At 42.2% G+C, this 27,343-nt stretch overlaps 1 protein-coding gene across 1 annotated transcript in view; it reads right to left on the reverse strand.

The window, feature by feature from the left end:
- Nucleotides 1-27,343, reverse strand: part of FRAS1 (Fraser extracellular matrix complex subunit 1) — a 446,031-nt gene that overhangs the window by 223,359 nt on the left and 195,329 nt on the right. Inside the window, exons 8-14 of the mRNA XM_036412793.2 lie at nt 27,156-27,257; nt 26,654-26,845; nt 20,739-20,828; nt 18,689-18,724; nt 17,127-17,274; nt 15,545-15,688; nt 13,507-13,641 (exon numbers count right to left, since the gene is read on the reverse strand). Of these exons, the coding sequence (XP_036268686.1) occupies nt 13,507-13,641; nt 15,545-15,688; nt 17,127-17,274; nt 18,689-18,724; nt 20,739-20,828; nt 26,654-26,845; nt 27,156-27,257 (847 nt within the window). The remainder of the gene's footprint in view (nt 1-13,506; nt 13,642-15,544; nt 15,689-17,126; nt 17,275-18,688; nt 18,725-20,738; nt 20,829-26,653; nt 26,846-27,155; nt 27,258-27,343) is intronic.

The following is a 27,343-nucleotide window of genomic DNA, read 5'->3' on the forward strand; positions in this document are numbered from 1 at the left end:
TCATAATGGAACACAACCTGTTTTGCAGAATTATTCAGCCAGACCAAAACTGGTGAGAAGAATACCTTAGCTGATCGCAAGTGACTTGGGGATTTCACTTCGGTAATTTAATTAAGTGTCTGTTTGGAAACAGAAGAAAGGACACCTAAATTGCAAATCTCAAGACCCAATCTAAATCTCTGTTCTAAACTGAAAGCACAACCTCAGACAATTTTTCTCCCCAATGAATTTAGAGAAAATGACAATTTGTGTTAAATGGTAGCAGGACTCTGATAAAGAATAACAGTGGAGATGATGGAAAGGACTGGCTTTAAGTGGATCTAAAGGATGAGAAGAAGCCAACATGGTCAGAGCAAAGAACAATACAGAGGTACTGAGAAGGGAAGGAGCTTGGGTATTCTAGAAACTGAAGGCTGACCTCCTGGCTAGAGCTGGAGCTGCTAGGGTGCGGGTGGGGCAAAGCAGGGCAGGATGGCCTGATTCATTACTGGAGGAAAGGCAGAGGCCCTATTAAACTTGACCTTGGAGTCCATGTAAAGAAATTAGGATTCCATCCTAATTGCAATGTGAAGTCATGAACAGGCATAAGTAGGATAGAAACAAGCCCTGATTTTTATTTTTATTTTTATTTTTTATTTTTTAAAAAATAATTTATTGATTTTTTACAGAGAGGAAGGGAGAGAGATAGAGAGCTAGAAATGTCGATGAGAGAGAAACATCGACCAGCTGCCTCTTGCACACCCCCTACCGGGAATGTGCCCGCAACCAACGTACATGCCCCTGACCGGAATCGAATCTGGGACCTTTCAGTCTGCAGACCGACGCTCTACCACTGAGCCACACCGGTTTTGGCCTGATTTAGATTTTTAAAGGCTCTCTCTGGTTGCCATGAAGAGAGGATTTAAGGGCTTCCGTGAAGGTAGGGAGACCAATGTGGAGGCAATGCTGTCGTCCAGGTGAGAGATACCGATGGCAGGTAGGAAGTAGAAATGGAGGAACCTTTACTTATTATTTGGTTTCATGAGACCATAAACTTTATGAGGGCAGAGCCCATTACTATTTGGTTAACTCCTCACCAAGCATACTGTTTGGTGCTCTACAAACATCTCTGGAGAGTAAATTTACATTTCACATCTCATTGGTACTTTACAAGTGGTACACAAGAATTCTTTTCATATTAGGATAACTACTAACACTACATTATAACTAAAGACATGGATGCAAAGATCCCAATAACAAATTCTACTACCCCTCAATACACATGAAATCTGACTGTCATTTATTTATTTAACTGCCCTTCAATCTGGGGCCATAGTCATTGTCTGAAGTGTCTAACACTGTTCATGCCTCTGTCACACTGACTCAGGAGTTGATACGAAGTATTTTCCTAAACAAATAAACAAAAGAAGCCCAACCTCACATCTAAGAAGGGCCGCCCAGTTGACCTATCAATGCTCAGAAGCACCTACTCTGTGCAAGATGCTGCGCTAGCCTGTGGGGCCTTCCCGGAGCCACAGGTAAGCTGAATACCTGATGCCTGTAGAAGAAATGATGAAACCACCTCTCACTTGAGCACACTGGAGGTACTGTGCAAACTGCTCAGGGAGTATGTACCCCAGGGGATGATGGGAACTGAGGCTAAAAAGATAACAGGGGCCAGATCACAAATGTGGGCAGGACTGGGTAAGGACCTTGAACTTCATCCTGTCATTTATTTATTTTTAATCAGGGCAGTGGAAGTGACTGTTTTTGCTTTCTAGACAGTTTGCTCTGCAGTGGGGAGAGGAGAGGGTGATTAAGAAATCTGTGAGAGATGAAATCATCTTAGTCCAGCGGGTGAAGCGGAGATGAGAAAGAACAACTAGTTCTCTCCATGGACTAGCTGATGGCACAGCATACACTCAACTGCGCTGGCTGTTAAAATAGTACAAATACTTTCAATCTGGTTGGTAATTGGTCACTGTCCTGTCCCTCCATGACACTCTGGCTTCGTTCCTGGAACCTGGCCGGCACCATGCTTCAGCAAACCGAGAGGCTAAGGACAGAAGAGGCTCTCAGGTCCTCCCTCCTCCTGACTGATCTGATTTGTGTCATACTGTGTTAAATATCTTTAATATTACCCCTGGCATTGCCCATCAGAACAGGGGCCAAGGGTGAGCAGGAGAGAGGCCACAGACTCAGGGATGCACTCAGGCCCATCACACACTGAGCCCTACGGAACTCTTCAGACCTGCCTTCTGCAGCCTCCCTCATGCTTGCCAGTTCCATGAAATTGGGTACCTAAAGAATGTCATGTGCCTCTCATAGGTTTTGGATGCCCCACCGGGGATTCATCAGCTCCTGAAATGCTGTTGACACTCCAGAAGGACTCCTAAGTTGTCACTACTTCTGCGAAGCTTTGCTGAACATGTCCAAACAAAGTTGGTCGCACCTTCCTTTATGTTCCTGCGGCCCTTTGTACATGCCTATCTTGTTCTATTTATCCTACTGTACTAATTACTCAGCTACAGATCAGTCCCCTTCAATGGAATGTAATATCCTCCAAAACAGGGGCCATGTTTCAGTCATCTTAACCCCTGTGTCAGGATCGATGCCTGGTGCACAGTCAAGACTCCTTAAATGTATGTTAAAGGAATTAATTAATGACTTTTTTTTCTACCGGGAATTCATCCTATCAGTTATCTTCTATATAGTAATGCCACATGATGAGTTGTAACCATCAGGTCATAGTCTAAAAATATGATACCTTAAGACAGATAAACTTAAGGCTATAAAATTAACCTGGTAAGTGTTAGAGCCCAGATCTGCTTATGATGACAAATACTGCTGCCATATTCATACAAAGTAACCAGTGATGCCAGGCCTTCTCTCTCTCTCTCTCTCTCTCTCTCTCTCTCTCTCTCTCTCTCTATCTCTCTCTCTCTCTCTCTTTCTCTATTTTTTTCCATATCAGACAAAAGCCATGTTCCACGGCCAGATATTGTAGAACAGCAGAAGGAATTTTTATTTCTACCCAGGACTATGCTGAGCTGTCAGTTTCCTTTTTTTTAGCTGTCATTTCTTATGACATACTCCCACTGTGTTCTGCCATTGATTTCTAATTTCTAACTGAACATATGCTACTGCAGATAATCTCTTCTTGCAGACTTATTTTATATGTGACTTTTATTACATTGGGGTTATTATGGAAAATAAAAGGTCATTCCCTGACTTTTCATTGTAAGTCCTCTTTGTGATACATTTCAGATCACCTAGGGTTTGAGTAATACACTGTGAAAATTGTGGCAAATAAATTCAAAGAGGAAGAATGAGGGAAAGCTAGCTATCTTCTGATCTTGCATGCAGTCGATCATTTCTTTGGGAAAGCCCCTGACTCTGCTGGAGCCTAACACGACATGTATTGGCTTGCTGAGCAATGTGTTTCTAATGAAAAGGAACACATTACTTTGGGGGCAATGCCATATGGAAACCCTACTCTCAAAATAAGAAACACTTTTTGTATGTGATAATTCTGACATAGAAGATTGCTTTAAAAATTGTCTAGCCTGTGCTTCTCTAAGAACAAAAGGCAGCCTTTCTATGGAAATACTAAACACAAGCACTTCCTAGAGGCCGCTGATGCTCCAGGGAGCCTACCCAGACCCAGGCAGTAGGCACAGAGAGCTCTGCATGGCCGGGACTGCCCCTCAGGAAAAGCAGCCTGGGTTTCACACTTCTTCCATGCTCTCCTGGCCAAGTTGCTTTGCCACTACCAGGGAACTCACACACTTGATCAGCAGCCCCTTTCAGGCATCAGTTGAGGCTGCAGTTCAGATTTCCAAAGCACCAAGAAGTATCCACTCCCAACCCCTCCACAGAAACAGCCAAAATTCCAGGCACAGGCAGATATGCCAGACACAGATGCCTTCATTCTGTTCTTTACCCATTTTGTGGCAAAGGCTTGCTTTCCTTCTCACCTCACCAATGACCAGGAAGCCCTTGCCAAGTTTTAGTGGGTCAGTTTCCAATAAGAAGCTCTTGTTGGATGGGAAATGTTTCTGTCTTCAACTCAACTTCACTGTTCCGTGCTTTCCTACTCTGCAAAGTGGGGGTAGTAATACAGTTGACCCTTGAGCCATACGGAGGTTTGGGTACCAACCCCCATGCAGTAAGTCTGTGTATAAGTTTTGACTCCTCCCAAACTTAAGGAATCCCTTTGTATCCACAAAGGACTGGTTCTAGGATCCCCAGAGATATCTAATTCTGAGGATGCTCAAGTCTCCTATATAAAATGGGAAGGATCAATGGATAAAGTCAGCCTTCTGCATCCTTGGGTTCCTAATTGCAGATCAAAAATACTATTCTCAGTTCATGATTGGTTGAATCTGTGGATGCAAAACCCAGGGATATGGAGGGCCAACTGTATATTCACTGAAAAAAATCTGTGTATAAGTGAACCTGCTCATTTCAAGCCCTTGTTTTCCAAGGGTCAACTGTATTTGTTGTACATTGTTCACAGGGATATGATGAGATGGCATGCTTGAGAAAACAGAGAATGTTATATGTGATCATATGAGTGGCATATCCCAGGAAATCCAGCACATTTGTTTCCACTGGTGTCAGAGACAGAGGAATTATAAAGGGAGCATATTAAAGTGCAACACAGACAGAAGAGGAAAGGGCATAAAAGACTATGGGAGAGGCAGGCTGACTTCCAAAGGGAGTGAAAGGAAGTGACAGAGCCCTCGTGGATTATTCTAGCAGAGGCCTCCCACTCTAAAGTTCTTTCCTGGCAATCTCTACAAAGATCAAGCAAGCTTGGTGAGGCTCCTGGAGAAGCCCAGATGCTGGGCAGAATATTCTCCCCTCCGCCTATCTCAGACCCACATGAGGTCAATGCTACTTGCCTAAGAAGCTCAAATGCCAGACCTATTTAAAAGGAGAAGCTCATCTGAGTAGTCATCATTTTGGATCCTTTTACTCCAGTCCTTTTACTTCTGTCCCCTATCAGGCTGGGTCTCTGCCCTCCTCCTCCCTCCCTGTGCTAACTGACGCTTTTGTCCCCTGCAACAGGGATGTCCGGTCTCCATGTGTTCTGAAAACCCATGTGGACTTAGGAAGTTTATAGTAGAAAAAATGTAGACACGTGTAAAAATCTCTAGTCTCATGAAGAGCCAGAGAAAAGCAAACTAAACAGGAGAGTGGCAACTATGTGCCATGGATTAGACGTACACATGACAACACACATATATATATATATATATAGTACTCAGAAATCACGTCTAAGAATTTACCCTAATCAAATAAATTCACCAAAATTTCTATTAAAATTTTTCACATCATGCTTATTTATGATAATGGAAAATTTAGGAAGAAACACCAAGCAAAAGAGGTTTGGCTAATGAATTCTTACACACAGTCAATGTGTACACATATGTCTTGTATACAACACACACAGAAAATGCAAAAACTAGGAAGACATTCATCAAAATACTATCAGTAATGATTTGGGAGAGCTTGAGTCAGGAATTTTCACTGACTTTTTTTTTTTTTTTTTTTTTTGTATTGTGCCTTGAATTTTGTTAACTTTATCAAATTATTTTTTTTTAATAAACATTAATTCATTTAGTACTTAGGGGAAAAATTACTGAAGGAGAAAAAGAAAAAGCCAGTGGCCCTTTCCCTAAGGCACATGCTGGAGAAACAGCTAATCTGGTAACCACATTTGTGATATAGCTGAGTCATTTACTCGTCTTGGGTAACCTATTTGAATCTTTTACAGGGTCTTCTGGAGCTTGAACTGAGGGAGACTTTGGCAGGTCCTGTGGAGAGAGATGTACCAGCGGCCAGCTTTTCATTGGTATGCAAGTCAGGGGATAGAGGCAGCCAGGCCAGCTTAGCAGAAACATGTTCATCCTTTCTACCTCCTGCCCTTCTACCTATACTGCTAACTCTACAACACCAGTACACTCCAAGGATTATCAGTGCAGTGACTAGCTAGGCCCAGCTTGATGAGCCATAAGGGACCCTCAGATTCCACGCTCCCCTGTGACCACCCACAGCTGCTAGGACTCCCTGGGTATTTCCTCAGCACCTGTTAATTAAATGGCTGTTGATTTCTCCAGGGACACATTGAGTCTCTTTGTCTACAGAATCTGAAGAGCCAAAGGAGGGACCACCAACCAAAACCAGGTTTTTGATGAGCGGAGTTCTCAGACTTCCTGGCTGCTCTAGCATAATCCACTCAGATCTGGGCAGTGATAGCACAGAGGCACCATGAGCGCTGTAGGCAGCAGGAAGCAGAAGGGGAGGGAGGAACAGCAAGAGTGTTGGGGTTGGATACAGGAAAGAGAAAGCATGTATGTCACCCAGTCTAGCTAAAATAACTGAGAACACTAGGCACTGGGCAGAAAGCCAGAAGACTTGTCACCAGTTTGTAATCCATAGCTGAAATAGTTGGGGGTTCAGATTTGTCAGGAAGAATGGGATCTGTCTGGAGGATAAACTCCCTTGCATTTGTGGTGGGTTTCCTCCGCTGGAATGTGGTCCTTTCGTTCTGTCATTTGTCTCTCGGCACACACAGCCTGGGTCCGTGCACAGCTGGGGTCTACAAGCCAGGCAGACGAATGCCAAACAGCCACTCTCCTGCTGCAGGAGAGGTCCCGCGCAAAACTCCACCAGCTGCTTCCACCTTCTAGTCAAGTATCCTTGGCGTGAGTGTCCAAAGAGGAAGGGGACTTAGAATGCCACTGTCACCTGCTGTTTTGGGTTCCGTTAACTCTAGAAACGTACATATAAGGAAGTGGTAGGATGTGCTGGCACTTCCTTCTGCACAGCTTAACGCAGTCCATGGACACTCCCCAAGTTCCAGCGACAGTGGTTTCAAAGAATCACCCCACTACCTTAAGAGGGAAATTAAGAGAAGAAAAAGAGAGCTGGGGAAAAAGTAGAGATTCTGCAGTTTTCCTCAGGCCACACCTAGGCAGGAATGCTGACAGGGAGGAAATAGTAGAAGCTAATGGAAGACAGATCACCTGAACGCCAACGCCTGGGCATGCCTGTACATTCCTGTTCTTTCTCCTTCACGCAATGGTTTATCACACTTTTCCAAACAAAAATGATTCCAGAGGCCTTATATGTACTTAGCAATGTGAGGAATTCAAAGGTCTTAAGACCTATCTCTGCCTCAGTAATCAGTCACTTCATATTAACATACCTTTAAAGCTGTCTTTATAGCACTGATAGCAATGAATTCAGAGAGCGGTAACTCTCTGATTATCTTACTTGTTTAAGGACACTCTTCTCTGGGTGGGAAAGGAAAGTTCCCTAACCACTGGGCAGTTGTGGGTCGGTTCACTGCCCTATCCCTGGTGCCTGGTACCACAATGAAGAGGCTCAACAGATATTTGTTAAACAGAATGCAGAAGACAGGAATATCACTGGAAGCAGTAAGTCCCCTTTACCAGGCATTCAGCAACTGACAGACCATCACTGCTCTAGAACACCAGAGAATGTTTGAACATTCAAGACTTAAAAGGCCAGAACAAAATGAGTGATGACCAAGTGCTAGGATGTGCCAGGCCCCCTAAGTGAATATGTGATTTGGCGATAAAACTGGGACTGACCCTCCGATTCTGGGGTGTGGGGGATGGGCCACGGAAAATACCTGCCTAACCATGACTATCCCAACAGAGCAAGGAGGGCTCCTAACTTCTTGGAGATTTCAGAAAAACAGTTTCCTAGATGCCTTTGCTAAGAGGTCTGCCCCGGGCTCGCTGGCTGGGCTAAGCCACATGCTGGAGCATAATGCCAAGACCCATCCGGTCCTCACTGCTTTGGACCTGGCTCCCGGGGAGAGTGCTTCATTTCCACAAGAGCGGGGCTGTGCTAGTCAACCATGGATCCAACAAATAATTAACTGGAGAACTTCCTCTGTTCACACCACAGCTTTGACATCTCGGCTGGACTAGCAACCTATATGTAAATTTTATGGGTTTTCTTAATACAGCTTCTCTCTCAATAGGCCATAATATTGGCTGAGAAACAAATAATTACAGATTCTCATCATTTAATCTGAGCATTTAAAGAAAATAGAAGGATTTTTACTTGTTGTGACTAATGAATACAGTAATCTGTTCTCTGTATTATATTTACTTCCCCATAACACATAAAAGTAGATTTTGTTTTAGTTCAGACACTAATGGCATGACTCTTTGTTTATGAATGTAGGCTATCTGGTTTTTATTGCTGTAAATTGAAGAATAAAGGAACAAATTCAATAATGAAAATAGCTGCCCTTTGTCAGACATACACTGTGCGCAAGGCATAACATATTTACATTTTCAAACATCTTTTCTAACTTCAGATTGGTGGTTTGAAGTAGATAATACTATCCCCTTTTTCTAGTTGAAGAAATTGAAACTCAAAGAGATTAAGTGACTTGCTCCAAACCCTATAGCATCAAGTGGTAGAGTTCAACTGTTTGATTCTTTAAGTTGCAAAAGATAAGACCACATGGCAATCAGATATAGGATAAACTTCATAGGTCTTTGTGTTTTTATATTTGTTGTATTACTCTGTAAGCAGCGGCTAACCCTGCCTTGAGTGAAGCTCACTATAGGTAAAGACAGAGTCTTATTTATCTTCAGATCCTCAGGACCTAGAGAGGTCAAAAGGGAATAATGGAGGAGTGAGAGAAAGGGGAGAGGGTAGAGGGGTAATGGAAAGCACATTTCAAATCTCCTAACATATATGCAGGGCTTCTAGGTACCAGGCACCATCCTTAAGGACATGCGTGCATTTATTACTCATCTAATCCTCACAAGAACTCTGTGTGCCGAAACCGGTTTGGCTCAATGGATAGAGCGTCGGCCTGCAGACTGAAAGGTTCCGAGGTTCGATTCCAGTCAGGGGCATGTGCCTCGGTTGCGGGCACATCCCTAGTGGGGGGTGTGCAAGAGGCAGCTGATCGATGACTCTCTCATCGATGTTTCTAACTCTCTGTCCCTCTCTCTTACTCTCTGTAAAAAAAAAAAAAAAAAAAAAAAAAAATCAATAAAATATATATATATATATATATATATATATATATATTTTAAAATATATTTTATTGATTTTCTTACAGAGAGGAAGGGAGAGAGATAGAGAGCTAGAAACATTGATGAGAGAGAAACATTGACCAGATGCCTCTTGCACACCCCCTACCGAGGATGTGCCCGCAACCAATGTACATGCCCTTGACCGGAATCGAACCTGGGACCTTTCAGTCCGCAGACTGACGCTCTACTGCTGAGCCAAACCAGTTTCAGCAATAATATATATATATATATATATATATATATATATATATATATATATATATAATATTACTTTTATTTATTTTTTTTAAAGAACGCTATGTGGCCCATTTATTGTCTCTGCTTTACCCATAAGGCAACTAAAGCACAGAGTTCAAGAGGTGTTCGTTGTAAAGGGCAGAGCCAGGGCTGGAATCCAGGCGGTTTGGCTCCAGAGTCCACAGTCTTAAGTGCCATGTTGCACTCCCTTGCTCCATGCTTTTGCCATGGGGTACATTCAGCCTCATCCTTACAATTCAATGATCCCGCCAGATTGGAACAGAGTTCGACTGAAAAGAGGAGCAAGACAAGCAAGCAAGAATGTCCTGAGGTCATGGTGAGCTCAGCCTGAATCCAGACTTAGATTTAATCCCTGATTTCTAAGAAGAGGCAGTGGAACCACCACTCTGATAGGAGAATACCATACATTCAGGACAAGTGGTATCCAAGAGCCATGCAGAAAGGGTGCAGGTTATGTGGCGTGATGGGGGTGAGGGGTGGGGCAAGGAGCATCCACACGTGCCTAAAGCCTGACCATCAGGCTGGAGGCGAAGATAAGATGGGCTATTCCTTCCTGAAAATGGGTCACAACAGGGAAAGGTAGCAGGAAGCAAAGTAGAAGCCCAATCCTAGGGCCTGAAGTCCATGGCATCAAGAATAGGACAGGGTAGGCAACAGGAATGTTGGACCAGATCCCAGGTTAGCCAAGAGGTTAAGGCAGAAGCCCAGACTCCAGGCCTAAAAGGTGAGACGTGGGTACTCAGAGGGAGATTATGCCTTGGCCTTACCAGTTGTAGGAAAGAGGCAACTTACACGTTACCTATCTCTGATTGATACTAGTATAAAAACTGGGTGGCTCTGAGTGTTAGTGATAAAGCATCAAACTCCAAAGTTGGAGAAGGTAAGGGAAATGAAGCAGGGACTGGTATGGGGCACATGATATGATCTATAAGTACAACATTCTTCAGTTGTAGTCAAGCAGGAGAATATAACAATAATATTAACATATGTACAAAAATGCCTAGGTCTGTATGCATTCAGCATGGTATATGTGTGTATATGCCACAGGACTAGGGAAAGGGAACATGGTAAGGGCTCCCAGGGATGTGGTTTCCGGCAGGACTCCTGTCTTCTTTCACTCCGCCCTGGCTCACTTGCTTGAACTCTTTTGTTGAAGAGCCATGCTTATGTGCTGCTGGGCTCTGCCCCACATTTTTCACTCTGCCTATACCTCACACAGTGAGCATGAATATTAATCAGGTAATTCCTGGTAATTAGTTTTCTCAGCACAATGTTCACTTTCTTTTGGTTTTGATGGGTCAATAACGTGGGGAATTATGCCAAAATGACACAAATGACCCTGCCAAGAGGAATGAATCCAAAAAAAAAAAAAAAAAAAAAAAAAAAAAAAAAAAAAAAAAAACCTGCTGTAACCATAGGCTTCTTTTTGAAAAGTTTAACACATACTGAAAGAGCACTGGTTGGCTGACTGGCTTCCAAGGTCAATGGTGAAAAGTCACCCAAAGTGACACAAGCAGAAATATTGGGGAAAAATTCCAATAATGAGAAGGGATTAAACAAAAAGACATGTATATAGAGACACAGACAACAGTATGGTGGTAGCCAGAGGGAAAAGGGTGTGGTGGGGGAGATGGAGGTAGACAAAAGGAAGGAATGGGGACGGAAAGAGACTTTGCTTGGAGAGATGGGTACACAATATAGTGTGAAGATGATGCCTTATTGAGTTGTACACTTGAAACCTATATGGTTTTGAGAACCAATATAACCCTTAAAAATTCAATTTAAAAAAAGATTGTTTGGGTAGTAATTGCAGCATCGAGACAGCATATAGAAATTGTCACATATTTAGCTTTAATTTTTAAAACCATTTTCTCTCTCTTCTTTGCTCTCCCTCTCTTCTCTTGCTCTCTCCTTTCTTCTCATTTTATGCATAAAAATGCAACCAAGCTGAACTAAAGCAAATTGGTTTAATTCCCTGGAAGGAATTAAATTTTCCCAGCAACTCTCTACTAGAGGCATTTGTGTATGGCTTTGTGAATGGAATGTGAAAGAGTCAGCTACATAAACCAATAATCAAGTGAAACATTACCTATTCTAAAGTGCCCTAAAACAGCATTAACATCACCAATTAAAACACTGGGCACAAGAGAAAGAAGAATGCCTCCTCTAAAAGAAACAGGAAAAAAATTAAAAAGTAAATATATATGTGGAATATGTGGCAGGCGGGTGGAAGCAGTAGGGAGGGTAGAATAAAATCTAAGGGAAATTAATTCCCTCTTAAAAGCAAATTTGTCACAGCAGTGCTCATAGGAGGTCTCTTTGATGGGATAGAAGAAAGGAGTGAAGAATACATCTAGTAATTTCATCAAATTGAAATTTTAGCAGTTTACCTAAATTGCCCAAACATTAGACACATACAAAGCCATTTGTATGTGCCCACTCTGAACCTGTTCTAAAATAACAGGTAAATAGAAGATAACAAATAATAAACAGTAAGGGTTCCTTTCTCTTTTATGGTTGAAACTTATATTGAAACCCGGTCCTTCAAGAATCACCAACGGGCCGGGACCGGTTTGGCTCAGTGGATAGAGCGTCGGCCTGCGGACTGAAAGGTTCCGGGTTCGATTCCGGTCAAGGGCATGTGCCTTGGTTGCGGGCACATCCCCGGTGGGGGGTGTGCAGGAGGCAGCTGGTTGGTGTTTCTCTCTCATCGACGTTTCTAACTCTCTGTCCCTCTCAATTCCTCTCTGTGTGAAATCAATAAAATATATATATTTTTTTTAAAAAAAATCACCAACGGGTAGTATGTTCCATCAAACACTTGTTCAACAAATGCTGAATGCTTTGTGCAGCCATTGATGTTAGGGATGCAGAGACATAGAAGATATTCTTGTAGCCCTCAAGCCAGGCTCTGAAGCTAGTGTGGCTACCATATTCTATAGTGGGACTGGCCCCACCATCCTCACATGTGCATGCACAGGCAGCTTCTTCCATTGCCTGGGAAACCCAAGCCTCCCTCCTGTTCTCTGTGGCCGCAGCCATCTTGGTTGGGGCTAATTTGCATACTCGCTCTGATTGGCTGGTGGGCATGGCGGGATGGGTGTGGCTTGTGGTGTAGTGGAGGTATGGTCAGTTTGCATGTTACTCTTTTATTAGGTAGGGTTCTTTTTTAATCTTTTTCCTTCATATGATTTCCCTGAAAATCTAACCAAGGACATGAAAGAGAGGAGCCATATCAGCTGACCTTCAGACTGGCCAATCTTCCGATTCTCATCATGGATCTGCCCATTTTCTGCTCAGCTGATAGTGTAGTTACGGTAATACCTGGGTGACATTCCAAAAGCTCCTTCTGGCCTATCTTTTCAAATTTACTTGCCACTGCCTTAGCCTCTGATCACACGTGGTTACCTGTCTCCTCCGGAAGAGGACTCTGCCTTTAGGATTTGGCCTGTCTTTCCTTGCACTGTTATCCCCTTCTCCCATTTCTGCACTTAAAAATTCTTCATATATTTACTTTTTTCCTTATACCTAAGATCATAACACTACTGAAAAAGTGATTCAAGTATAAACAACAAATTATATGATATTAAGACTACTCCTACCTCCAGGGACTGTTACAATATAAGAATTTCAATTAGATATTAATTTAGAATAAAAGTAGGCATATAAAGCTAATAAAATACATAGATAATAAGGCAAGCGCACATTTAAATGCCTACTTTGTTTTGTCCAAGTTCATTATTATGATTTCACTTTCTTATTTGTTTCTCTCCCTCTCTTTAGGTGGAAATGAAGTTTAAAAAATATGTAGATGTATTTTCTCCTTTATTTTCATTTAAGCCCTTTGTGTTTATACTATGATGGAATCTAACTTATAACATAGTGAAAATCCTGAACCACAAGAATGGGGTTAACTAAATACTATCCCAGTGCCCCCAAATGTGTGCAGAAGGACTTATAAAAATTACATCACATATGCACATCACTAAAGCACTAACGAGGTTATAAAAACAACGTATGTCCTCTCTCTTATCCACTGTTGTCATCCCATGAGGAGTCCGTTCAGAATTTCTGGTAAGCTGTTTACATCTCCTAGTGACCCCAGATGGCTTAGGAGTAGGGAGTGGCTTTCTCAATGGCCCAGCCAGCTGTTGGTCTGGCCAGTGGTTACCTGCACAGGAGTGGCGATCTTGGTAGAAGCCATCCCCGCAGGTGGACACACACTGCCCATGCCGCATCAGCAGGGGCGGCTGGCAAGAGGAGCACTCCAGGCCACTGGAACACGTGGAACACTGAGGCTTGCAGGCTGCTCCAGGCAGGGTTGGGAGAAAAAAAAGGGAAGCTCTAATTAGCTCAAAGACACCACTGCAGTCATTTCCTGCACAGCTCAATTCTGAGGCTCTGAGGTCAGAGGGAATAAAAAAGCAAACAACAAACAACAAAAACACACACACAACAAAATATCTTAGCCTTCAATCATGTTTCATGCCAAGCACTGTACAAAGTGCTTTACATATACAAATGCATTTCATCTTTATGACAACCATAGGGGATAGATATTATTAACCCCATCTATACTTATAATAGGGTAATATGCAAATTAGTCAGGACATTGTCACAGTAAGAACCAACTGATCAGCAGGCCATGGAACAAAGCAGAAGGAAGAAAGCTTAGCCTCGTGAGAAGGGAGAAGGCCAGCACTGCAGCAGAAGGCAGGAGGAAGAAGGCAGAGGGAGAAGCCAGAAGGGAGAAGGCAGAGGGAGAAGCCAGAAGGGAGAAGGCAGAGGAAGAAGGCAGAGGGAGAAGGCAGAAGGAAGAAGGCAGAGGGAGAAGGCAGAGGGAGAAGGCAGAGGGAGAAGGCAAAAGGAAGAAGACAGAGGGAGAAGGGAGAAGGCCAGCACTGCAGCAGAAGGCAGAAGGGAGAAGGCTGTGCTGTGGGAGAAGGTGAGAAAGCTGGTGCCATGAGAAAAGGCAGAAGGAAGAAGGTGGCAGTTAGGCAGTTAGGGGGATCAGGCCAGGAGAGGAGGGCAGTTAGGGGGATCAGGCTGGCAGGGGAGAGTAGTTAGAAGAATCAGGCCTGCAGGGGAGCAATTAGGGGCATCAGGCAAGCAGGCAGGTGAGCAGTTAGGAGCCAGTGGTTCCGGATTGCGAGAGGGATCCCAGATTGGAGAGGGAGCAGGCTGGGCTGACCAAGGTCACATGAAGCTGGCCTTTAAAGTCAGACAGTTAGGTTCAGGGATCTGAGTTACTTTTTTTTTATCCAATAGACCCCAATATCTTTCTCACTCAACCATTTCACAAAAGTACCCCTTGTCTCTTTTCCTCCACAACCTATGGCAGAGATATAAATATAGATTTTTATAAATTTATATAGTCTATAGATTATAAATCAGGAAAGTATGAGTAAATTAATAATTGCAAAAATAATAAAAGCAGTAACCTATAGTGATTCATGACTATATCCTAGACAGTTCACATGTATTGACACACTTAATTTTCACAAGAACCCTTTGAGGAAGGCACCAGCATTACCCCACTTTGCAGATGAGAATACTGAGGCACAGAGAAGTTAAATACTCACAGCCAGGGTATGAACCTACACACTCTTAATTCATAGTTAACCTTATGATTCAGAAATAGAAAAGAAAAAAAAAAGTAACTATGATTTGACCCTAACCATACTAAATTTTTCCAGGTAAGTTCTCCTTTTCACTTTATATAAAAATTCTAAAATATATATGGACACATTCTGGATCCTCTGGTAAGAACCCATGAGAAATGAGCTCTATTACTGATTACCTGTGTGGTGTTGAGAAAGCAGGTTAATTCTCTGCCCCACAGGTTCCACATTTGCAAAATGAGAAAGTTCTAGTAAGTGATCTCAAAGTTCCGTGTCAATACTAAATTTCTACCTTGGATTTACTGCATGTTTTAATAAATGACGCCAAGCATCCTGATAGTGCTATCCTTCAAAAAAAGAAAAATCCAGCCATGACTACATAGCAAGCATCTGCCCTCCCCATCACCTATCTGCCGGTAAGTCTAGAAATGCCTGTAAAATATTAGAAGAAAGAGACCTGCAGGTAAAGAAGCAAGTAACCTATGGATGGCTTTACTATCTAATAATGTGCATGTCCTGCATCCAGGACCCCCTCCTGGACAGCAGTCAGCCTCTGTCCACCTCTGGATGCACTGCCTGGAGCCATACCTAAACAGAGGGCCCCAGCTTGGTAAAATCCCGGGCCGCAGCTGTGCACACACCGCCCATTCCGCAGCAGCTTGGTGGGGTCCTGGCAGAGGACACAGTGGTCTGGAGATTGAGAGCAGGTCAAGCAGTCGGGGTGGCAGTAAACTACAATCAAAGACAAAGAAGAAGAAAACACAGTAGAGACCAGTTAATTTATTTCTCTGACATCATCCCCCCCCCAAAAAAAAGCTGTATAGAAAATAAAGAACAGAAAACTCTAGAACTTAAGTATGAAAAAGGCTCCCAAATAGAAAAAATACATATATCTTTTAATGCAAGATTTCCTAAAATCTCTCCTTATCTGAAATGACATCATTATCTCCTATAGCTTCAAATTAAAGATGCTAAGAACATTACCAAACCAGCCTATTAATGCTTCTACCTGCAGGAACTCCACTTAAGACTGGAATGACTAGCTCTACAATATATGATTTAAACAGATTCAATAAATTATGGCTTTTCATTGTTCTTAAGCTTTGATGTGCATAAAATGTTAAGACATAAAACCGACATTTTTTAAAATTGTATTTTCTTTAAAAAAAAAATACAGCCAGTTTTCTTCTTTTTCTCTAAAATTTCAAATCTCATTCCCAGTAACTGAAATTATCACTGAATTTAACGATAATTGTCAGGAAAGAATTTCTTTCAGGTTTTAAAGTTGTCAAGGTACGCTACATTATAATGTGCTAAATGTTTGCTTTGGAAAACCCAGAGAGCCACTTTGGTGAAGGTAATGTGATTAAAACATAACGTTGCTTTGCTCTTCCCATAATACACTCTTCACGGAACACTGTGATTAGCCAAAATAAGTTGAGTGCTACAACTGCCAATATGAAAAAATTGCAACCCATGGATGAAAACAATTAATTGTGAAATATGAATGGAAGAAAATGCCACTTCTCTGAGAGACAAAGCTCATAGGCAAATTACTGCTCAACCAGAGTAACTCCAGTGCTTTGCCAACAATTATTAACTGGAACTAATTCAACCCCAGGTGATTTGAAAGCAGAGATGCAGAACAAGTAGGTAAAATTTTCTTTTTGAAGAAATTAATGAGTCTTTAAACTTCAAAAACCCTTTTGAGAATTGAAAAAGGAACCATCTGTTTAATAGCTCACCTTTAAAAAAAAAGTGGACAACCATAACAAACACTTTTAGCAATTGTCCTTGTAGCTTAAAAAATGAAACAGTCCTACCAAATAGTTGCCTTTACAAGTTTTCAAAAATTATGTTATTTGATTTTTCACAATAATTTTGTGAGGTAGATAAAACACATACTATCAATAAGAAAATTAAGATATAGAAATGGTCAATGACTTGGCCAGAGGTCATATATAATACTCATCATCCATTGAATTTGGCAAATACGTGGACAAAGATTAATTAGCATCATTTGTTAAAATATTCGGAAGGGAAAAAACAACAAAAAATTAAAAAATCAATGGGTGGTCTGAAAAAAAAATCAAGAGCAGAGGGAGAGGACCTCTGAGTTATTTTGACAGTTGAAAACATCTCAGTAGAAATCAAGTAGACATGGACCCACCTGCCGTGCATTCTGGGCAGCACTGTCCCTTCACCACCTGGGCTAGTGTGGCCACTGGACATGGTGGACATGAGGGCTCATAGCAAGTTACCTCAGCCCCTCGGCACTCACACAGCTTGCAAGGGCCTTCCTCCCACTTCTTACCCTCCTGCATGAGATAGTAAAAGTGTTGTTAGCAGAGTGCAGAGATCCTGAAGACAGTTTGCTGCTGGAGAATTTATCATTTCCATATGGGATAAAGTGAAGGCTCCTGATCAGTGCCATGTCAAACTTAACCCTGAAATAGGACATTAGTAGAGATGTCCTAAATTTAAAAGGACAGTATTTCTAATTCTTTGTTTTTGATTGGGCTATTTTAATATAGAACCCAGCCAGACAGATACTTTGTGAAAGCATCCTGGGGCTCTCACAATAAGCAAGAAGCATTGAGCACTTGTTTCCCATCCCATCTCATGGAGAAAACAGCAGAGGGGTTTACGTGGTACCCAGTGACTAACAGGTACATCCCGTACAATTTTTATGATAACAGGGGAAGCTGGTGGAAGCCCTGAGTTTTCTTATGGTTGCTACGGTAAGAGTAACAGTAGTGTCATTGTATTCTTAAAGTGGAAGTTTTGGCAGGAACCTTTTTAGCGGGCTGCAGATGTGCCACAGGCAACCTCACACTAAAATATTCTTTTCTTCCAAGCAAATTATGGTAATAAACATTAGTACTTTGACAGAGAATCTACGGTGAAATATCAAGAGTATTTATTTATTCATTTGTTTATTGCTATCCCACTTGCCCAGAGTATAGGAAAGAGACAGAGGTTCCCACCAGAATATTTTGGGGTAATGAAGGAGGCAAAACAGGTAATAATATTGATAGGAGAACATATTTTAAGACAAAGATTTGATAAAATATTTATTAAGCCAAACCATGTTAAAATTCCAATGTGGCAGTATTTAGCAACAATGAATGACAATATTACAAAAATGAGAAAGATTATCTTGAGAAAGAAGAAGTGCTTTTCTTCCATTTCAAGGCAGACCAGATTCTATAACCTCCAACAGTGTAAGGTTGCTTAGGTGAACAAGCACGCTTACATTTTCCCTTAAAAAGAAACCATACAAAACTGCCCTGCAAACACTATAGAGAGAGTGAACACTCTCTCTCTCTCACGTGGTATTGCCTGGGGAGTGAACACTCTCAAGACCCAAAAAGCTCTCTCTTGAATGCTTTGCAGTAGCAGTACATGAAATTGCACTAATGGCTAAACAGAGTTATTTTAGGCCAGAAAATTCAGGAGGAGAAAATCATCACAAGAATGGAAAAGGATCCATGTAGGAGCTTGTAGTTGAATTATTAATTGTCAACTGTGGGGAGAAGAACAAGCTAAAGAAAGGAGGGAAAGTTCAATGAATCAAAGTCTTCGTTATCATTAAGATTCTTAATCTGAGGCCATGGCCATCAAATATGACTTAAAAATCCTAAGCAGTAAGGTTCCACAGAACAGTTTATGCAGATCATCGTTTAAAACAATTTTATAAATATCTGTATAAAGTTAAAAATCTATACTTACCGGAATATGTTTAACTTCACTCGCATTTGAGGACATCTAGGAACAAAGAGAAATGTTTTTATTATACCACTAAAAACACCATTAGGCTGATCTATCTCTTTTTTCATTAGGAACCATCCATTTTCTCCCAAGTGACATGCAACAACATTCATCAGTTATGAATAGGAATAAAATCTGTCTTTATATAAAACAAGAAAAGCATACCAATATGAGGTAAAGACAAGATGCCCAGAAAGTAGTTTTAAATTCTCATTCTCACTTTGTGTTTGAGCACTTGGCTTCCATTCCCCTTAACAGAAAGGACTTCACAGTCAAGAGATCTAAGCTTGTAAGAACACTCTTGAATCTTGAGCAGAACTAGATAGAGCATTATGGTGATTGGAGCTTATTTAAAATAATTTTCTTTGTTTAATTCCAATGAGCTTAATTGACCTCCAAAAATGAGCATAAAAATTAATACTATGATTGAGAAAATACAGATTCAGCATTTTTAGGGAACCTTTAATCTCTTAAATTCTCAAGAAACAAGAATGACTGAACTATGAAACACCGCTATTAAACAAACAATACCAATGCCATAGTAACAATAATATCATTTTAAAGCTGTGTTTTGTGTGTGCCAGGCACTGTTCTAAGTGCTTTATACATATCATCTCAATAGACCCATGAGGTGAGTACCATTTTTATCTCTACTTTATAGCTGAGGATTACGTAACTTGCCCAAGATCACAGTACGTGGCAAAGTAGGGATCTCAACCTGGTGCCTGCACATTAACCCGACACAAACAATACTGCCTCCACAGCATATACAGAACACTGGTGGGTAGATAGATGCAATCTACCCAGATCACAAAGAAAAAGTATATAGGAATCAGTTCACAAATCATAGGACCTAATCCTAATTCTTACAATGCTCCTCTGGTTGGTCAATGAAGCAGTTGTATTTATGATCAACGGGCATGTTTTATAAGAACTTGGTGAACATATTAACATTCTACAACCTCATGTGAAAAAATATGAGCTACATGAATAGAGTGCATTTAAAAAGATTAAGATAAATATTTTTTTTTCTTTTGGCTACACAGTAAAAAAGTATAGGGAGAAATAAAACCTTAGCAAATAGAGTTTTAAAACATCCAATCCATCAAAATTCTTTCGATCCTATCTGGTCACTTTTCACCACTTCCTCCCTAGGCCAAGATATTCTCACCCTTTCTCTGGGCTATGGCAAAACCTTTGAACTGAACTATCTACTTCCAGACTCGTCTCCTACCCCTTGCCCAAGCAGCAGCCCAAATGATCCTCTCGCAGGTAAGTCATATCCCAGACACTGATCTACTTAGCACTGCCCAGCAGCTGCCATCTGCATCAAGGTAAACACATCTTTATCATTGCATCCAGGCCACTACTGAACCTCATCTCTGACTCCTTTCCCCTCAGTCAAACTCACTTTTTAAAATATCTGTTTTTTTCATTAACTTCAGAGAAGGGAGAGGAAGAGATAGAAACATCAATGATGAGAGAGTATCATTGATCAGCTGCCTCCTGCACCCCCCATAGGGGGATCAAACCTGCAACCCTGACCAGAATCGAATGGTGACCTTCTGGTTCTTTGGTTGACATTCACTGAGCCACACCATTCGGGCGGCAATACTCCCTCTTGCAGTTTCTTGAACGTGCCAAACATATTTCTCCTTCAGGCTTTTGCAATTGCTGAGAAATTGTGCCCAAATTTCTCTGCCTGAGAGGACTTCCCCGACCACCTTATGTAAAAGAGCACCTGCGTCCATCCCAGATACTCCCTAGCCCCATTAAGCTGCTTTATACTCTAGGCAGAACTCTGTCCTCTATCCCCACATTACAACTTAAGCTCCATGAGAGTATGGACTGTACCTACTGTGTCTGCATCTGCATCCCCAGTACCTGTCACACAGGAGGTCCATAATCAATTTGTTGAACAAATGAATAGGTGAAAGAAAAGAGAAGGTAATACCCCCTCATTAAATTAATTTTGAATTATTTGTTCTTAATGGCCTTTAGTTATACTCACAAATTCTGTGTTTTCTTCATAAACACAATAGCCACTCCTTGAAATGCATTCAGGACAGCATTTTCCATCTAAGTGAATTAATTCTTCACCCTATAGAAATAAGGGTTGCAGAGAGACTTATCAAATTAACATCCCCGGGTAGCAGTGCTAAATTTCGAAGCAGCTATATTCCCTGACTGGAATGAAAGACGTTGAGCGTTCTCCTTTGCCTTGGCCCAGGACTCATGGAATCTCTCCCCCAACTCCCCTCTTTCTCCCTCCTCACCCCCCTCCCCCACACAAACCGCACCCCCCACATTGTCTTCCTTCAGAAAGTCTGCTCAGTTACAGTCACTAGTCATCCCCAAAACCTTTTTCTTTATAGTTCTGGTGATACTTGTGCACAGAACCCTCCATAATTTCCTACCCCAGATCAGGAGCTCATGAGAATAACAAGCATGGCCAAGGTTAATGTTACAGTCTTAGAAAGCAATGAGCTTCAGAAAAGGATCAGGCGTTCTTTGATACATAAGCTTTGAACTTGTGGTTCGGTTTCATTTATGGTGCTCAAGTCAAACCAATGTTTTCCCTTGAAAACAAAACCAGACACGTCCATTGTGCACAGATGTAGTCTTAGGCATAAGTTAAACATAGAACAATGGCTATTCAGTATTTTGAAACTGTTATCTAACTTAATTAATTTTTTTTAATTATGAGGAAGGAAAGAAATGCCACACTAGGAAAGTAGAAGTTTGACTTTCAAATTGTTATTATTTTAACTTCCCATTTTCAGCAACTTCAGAATTTTTGTTTTTAATTATAAAATAATAATAAATGCTTACTATAAAAATTAAATAATTCTGAATTTTGTAACTTAGAAAGTACAATTCCACTGGAGCTCTACCTCCCAGGGAATCTCCTGTTAAAAATACAATCTCTGTTTATAATTTTTGTATGCATATCCTAATATTGAATATCTATGAGCTAAAAAGTATTCTTGAAAGCACTTTTCACTTTAAAAAGATATGTCTATTTTCTAAAAAATGGTGATGTCTCTAAATGAAGACATTATTGAATTTGGAAACTATATTATATCTAAAGTGCAGAGACCATGTTAGGCAAAAAATTAAATCATGCAAGATAGCTTAAACAGAATAATCACAATGATATTTTATGTTTAAAACACTGTGCATTAAAAATATATATATAAAAATAGCATTGGTTGCCAAAACCGGTTTGGCTCAGTGGTAGAGCGTTGGTCTGCGGACTGAAGGGTTCCATGTTCGATTCCGGTCAAGGGCATGTACATTGGTTGCGGGCACATCCCCAGTAGGGGGTGTGCAAGAGGCAGCTGGTCAATGTTTCTCTTTCATTGACATTTCTAGCTCTCTATCCCTCTCTCCTCTTCTCTGTAAAAAATCAATAAAATATATATATTTTTTAAAAATAGCATTGGTTGCTTTGAATTGTAGCATTATGAATAGATTTTAAAGTCTCTTCCACTTTTCTTGCCTTTAATTTCCTAAAATGAAAATGTATCATTTTTAAAAAGGAAAACATAAACTTTTAAAAGAAAGAAACAAATAAACACACGTATAAACTTTTTAGTGTCTGAGAAGTTATGTCAATAAGAAGAGAGTTCTGTATAGATCGCTGCCTATCAAAATCCAATGACAACCAGAGGCTAATGTCTTCAAACTACGGCCCGTGGGCCACATGCGGCCCGCAGAGGAGTCTGATCCGGCCCGCCAGGTTTTTGGGGCAGTGAGCGCAGCCGAGGTGTTACAATAGGAATTAGTAGTTCATATAGTCCGGCCCTCCAGCTCTCTGAGGAACTGTGATCTAGCCCCCACTTTAAAAAGTTTGAGGACCCCTAGATGGGTGCTACAGAGAGACTATTTACATATAAGTTGTTTTGCAGAAATCTGACAAATGAGCTAGTAGTGAAGGCATAACCCAGAAACACAGTGAAATTTAATTTGAAAGCGTAAAAAGGAGTTTATAGGCATGTAATCTAGGTTGCTTAAAACAATGTTTTAAAACAAGACAGAGTATGTGTTTCTATTAAAGACAAAACGCATGACATTCTTGAGTGCCTACCATGTCACAGAGACAACACTGAAGATAGAGCCTGCATCACCCCAACAAAGCAAAGAGGGGAGTCTTCCTTTCTCCTGAAAATAACAGCAAGCACTGCTCCAGAGCAGCCAAGGGTTCGGTTTTGGTGAGGTGGTTCATTCTCAATGGATTTGTCTTTTATAGAAGAAGCCCGAATGCCCCAAGCTGTGTCAGTTCACTGCGGTGGGGAACTCACTCCAATTAGCTTTTGACTTTTGCTTTGAGAAAAAATTGCTTTGTGAAACAAAACTAATTCTTTTTCTTTTGAGAAGATTCTGCTGCATAGGCCAGATTAAATCTGCTCACCCCTCCCCACTGAATCACACCTGTATCCACCCATCAGGCAAAAGTCTCCGCACACCTGCCCGCTGGGAAAGGAAACACTCTTCGGAGAGGTTTTCCTCTACTGGAGAAGGGGAAGGAACCTCACCTTTATGGCATCCTACCCTCTCCCATGCACTTTGCTACAATCACCCATCAAGTCCCCATAAGTTTATGTCTCGTGTACAGGGTGGGGCAAAGAAGGCTTATAGTAGTTCACATGGAAAATAACATAAAAATGATTAATACACATAATACTGTAATAAACTCTGTTTCACGTATTCACAACTATACACCTACTTTGCCCACCCCTGTATGAATGAATGCTAGGTACCTTTAAAAAAAAAACAAAAATCTTTTTTATCTGAATTCATCTTTAAAGATAACACAAAATATAAGAAAATGAAAATCATTATATTGTGCTATTCTACTGTTGATTTATTATATTTATGTTTCTATGTCTAGGAATTTGGTTTACTATACCAAAGACAAGTTCTCCTTTGTTTGTTTTTTGTTAATCCTCACTGGAAGATATTTTTTCCATTGATTTTTAGAGAGAATGGGAAGGAGGGAGAGAGAAACATCAATGTGAGAGAGACACATCAATTGGTTGCCTCCTTCACGTGCCCCCACTGGAGCCAGGGATCAACCCTGCAACCCAGGTATATTCCCTTGGCCAGGAATCAAACCTGAGACCCTTCAGTGTGTGGGCCAATGCTCTAACCACTGAGCAACACCTGTCAGGGCACCGTGTTCTCCTTCTTAAAGAAAAATTGTGTGCTGATTTCAATGCTCTTCAGAATACTGCTGTTGATAACCAGTGAGATAATCATTACAATTGTGAAGCTGCACAATTGTCTTCCTCATATTTGTGGATATGCAAACACTTAGACTTCATCCACCCTTGGTATCCAAGATTAGAAATCTAATGACCTTGATATTCTAGAAAAGGCAGCAAGTAGGTGAGAATTGAATAAAAATACCAGTAGCATATTTTCACTGTTCCCTTGAGCAGACATAATCATTTTCTCCAGGTGTTCCTAATGCATTTAATTCTTACTTCCATAATTGTTGGTGTCACCACATATTATAATTTCTGTCTGTGTATCTGACTTCCCCAAAGGTTAGGAACTCTTAGATCAGAATGTGTCTTGTTCATCTTTCTATATGTAACTAAACAGAAGCTGGGAAGTCAGTATGTCCAGGCTTTTCCAAGGACATTAACCCAAACCAAGGTTAACATGCTCAGGTTTACACAAGGTCATCAACCAAGGTCATTATTTACAGATGTATGGCATAGAAAGAAAGCTAAGGAATATTCTCTGTAAGATTCAAATTTAGTTAAAATTTCACTTCTTTTTAAAAATACATTTTTATTTATTTCAGAGAGAAAGCGAGAGCGAGAAAGAGATAGAAAACATCAATGATGAGAAATAATCATTGACGGGCTGCCTCCTGCATGCCCCCTACTGGGGATCAAGCCCACAACCCAGGCATATACCCGGAATCAAACCATGACCTCCTGGTTCATAGGCCGATGCTCAACTACTGAGCCACTCCGGTCAGGCAAATTTCACTTCTGATAGAGTTTCCAATGTAGAACCTTGCACCTTCAATGAAATTTAGGAACATAAAAGTAATGTGGAAAAAAGCAATTTAGTTGATTAACCACCTGAAGAAATAGAAGAGAAGATGAGGTGGGGGTGGGAGGTGAAGGTGGAAAGAGGTGAGGCGGTGCTATTGAAGGCTATTGAGGCCCTCTCCACTCACTGCCACAGTTGCTCCTCATTTTCCCTAAAAACAGAGAAACCCGGCTTATGCTGCCACACGTAGGTGTCACAGGAAGCACTTGGAAACTCACCGACCTTGTGGTAGGTCAAATGATTTTTTCTGAGAGCAACTCCTTGTTCAGACAAAATAGATAGCGGAAGGACTCACCCTACCAGGATCATCTCTTCCATGTTTTCCATAAACCCAAAGATCTGAGACAAGTTAAAAGCTTGGGAAATAACCCAGCATCCTCTGGGCAGACTGCCGAGGCCAGGAAGCCCTGCCTCAGCCTGAGAGAGGGAGAAAGACAAGGGCCCTGATTAGGGTTTTTCTCATCTTCATCCAACCATTCGAATGCCCTGACATAATCAAAGAGAAGAAATGAAAAGGTGTTGGCGGGGGAAGTAAACCTGCAAGAAGCAAGACCCTTTTTACTTAAACATGTCTCAGGTCTGCCAGGATTCCGACGTAGGAGGCAAATGAAAAATGACCCTGTCGAGACAGGCTTGTTTGAGAGGTTGTTCCTCCTTAGGCTCAGTCTGAGGAGGAGCTGAGATGTGGAGAGGACGAATTAGAAAGAAAAATGGCTTTACAGACAACCAGTGTCTCTGATCCCTCGAGTTTCCCTCTTCTATTCAAGTTCACAGCCCGCGGGGAACTGGTGGGGCGAAGGGAGCGGTAGGGGAGAAAGAGACAACTTTAAAAGCAATTTGTTTTGCAGTGGGTAAAAATTGAGTTCAAAGAGAACGAAAGAAAAAAGCAATTTCCCTACAATATACTCTAGTGCAAACAGAGGCTATTTTGTGAGAGGCTTCTAGAAATTCAGCAGACAGAGAAGTTATAATAAAAGAGGTCAAGGGAGTTAATTACTCCCCCCACCTCACTCCCATCTCCCCACTTAGAACAAAAACATAAAAACATTTTATTCTCTTTCCTGGGCACCAGGAGCAGCCCTCCTCGCTGCGTAAACGCTGCCCGTGGGGCCTGCAGCAGAAGCTGAGCCTGGAGCCCCCGAGGGCCTCTGTCCCCCAGCTGGGCAGGCGCCAGCAATGGGGTCCAGCGCTCTGGCTGAGAGGCTCATGTCTGATAGATCCTCCCTTCCTCCAGTTGTTGGACGGACTTAAACCCCACCTGTGGCCAGACATTCCTGAGCACTGACCCACCAATCAGCACCTGCCTAATACCCCAAGCCCCCACCCCTAGGTCCCTAATCACCAATCAGCGTGTGCTGAGTGCCCTAAGCCCCATCCCCTCTCTTTACTCCTCTTAAAGGTGTTTGTATCCCAGCCCTCTCTCTCTTTCTCTCTCTCTCTCTCTCTCTCTCTCTCTCTCTCTCTCTCTCTCTCTCTCCTCCCCCCCCCCTCTCTCTCTCCAGCTGGCAGGGTTACTCTTCTCTTCAATAAAGTCTGTGTCCTGGCATCCCCGTCTTCGGCCCACTCTATTTCATCTATTAAAGTCTAATGGTGTCCTTCCCTTCCGGTGTCTGTCCTAGGCCTTCCTGTTGACCAGATGCCCTGAGCGCTGAAGGCTCCAGGGGATTGTCCGAAGCCTGTCTGAGCAAACAGGCGTTTCTTTCAACCACAGAATCCCTGCTCTGGAAGCAGTACACCTGGTGGCCTGGTGGGCCCCTCTGCTGCCAAGAAGTAGGGACCAGGGGAGGGACCCGCCCCCCCAACCCCATGGGAGAGCGCTCCCACAGTCCAGGGGGAAATGCCCTTGCTTCTCACCTGGGCACACTCCACCCTGGCACACGCTCCCGTGTGGCAGGTGACTCGGCCGCGGTCACACACGCAGAACTCACAGGCTGAGCTCTTCCACATCTCATCCTGGTACCGCACCCTCCCGTGGTGGGAGCAGCGGCCAGCAGGAGACACACATTCCTCACAGCACGCCCCCGGGCGCTGAGCTCTTCTCTGACCCTGAGGAGACAGGGAGAAGGGGAGTGAAGGAGAGTGCTTAGGAGACATCCCAGCCAGTGGGACAGGAGGCCATAAGGCACCACCCCACTCTCTTCTTCTCTCCCTTCCCCACTCCCCCCTCCCCCCCACTCACCCAGCCGAGCAAGGCTCCCTCCCCTCAGCCCTCCTTCCTAGAAGCAGACCTTCCATGTCTTTATCTAATATACTAAACATTATAAACTTTTGATTGCCTCGAAGGACACACTGGACTAAGAAACCCATCTCTGAAGTGGCCCAGAATGAAACTTCACACCACACGCTCTCTCAGTACCTTTTCACATCTCAGAGGTGGGCAGGCTTGCGTGTGACACCGGACCTCGCCCTGGTCACACAGGCACGTGGTGCAGGCGTTTTCGCTCCACTGTTCACCATGCTGAGTGAAGAAGGGGAAGGAGAAAGGGGAAAATCCAATGTCTCACAGGTGCGTAAGATGAATGATTTTTTTTTTATTTCAGTTTT

Source organism: Pipistrellus kuhlii, unplaced genomic scaffold (assembly GCF_014108245.1).
Source record: "Pipistrellus kuhlii isolate mPipKuh1 unplaced genomic scaffold, mPipKuh1.p scaffold_m20_p_1, whole genome shotgun sequence".
Taxonomy (NCBI): Eukaryota; Metazoa; Chordata; class Mammalia; order Chiroptera; family Vespertilionidae; genus Pipistrellus; species Pipistrellus kuhlii.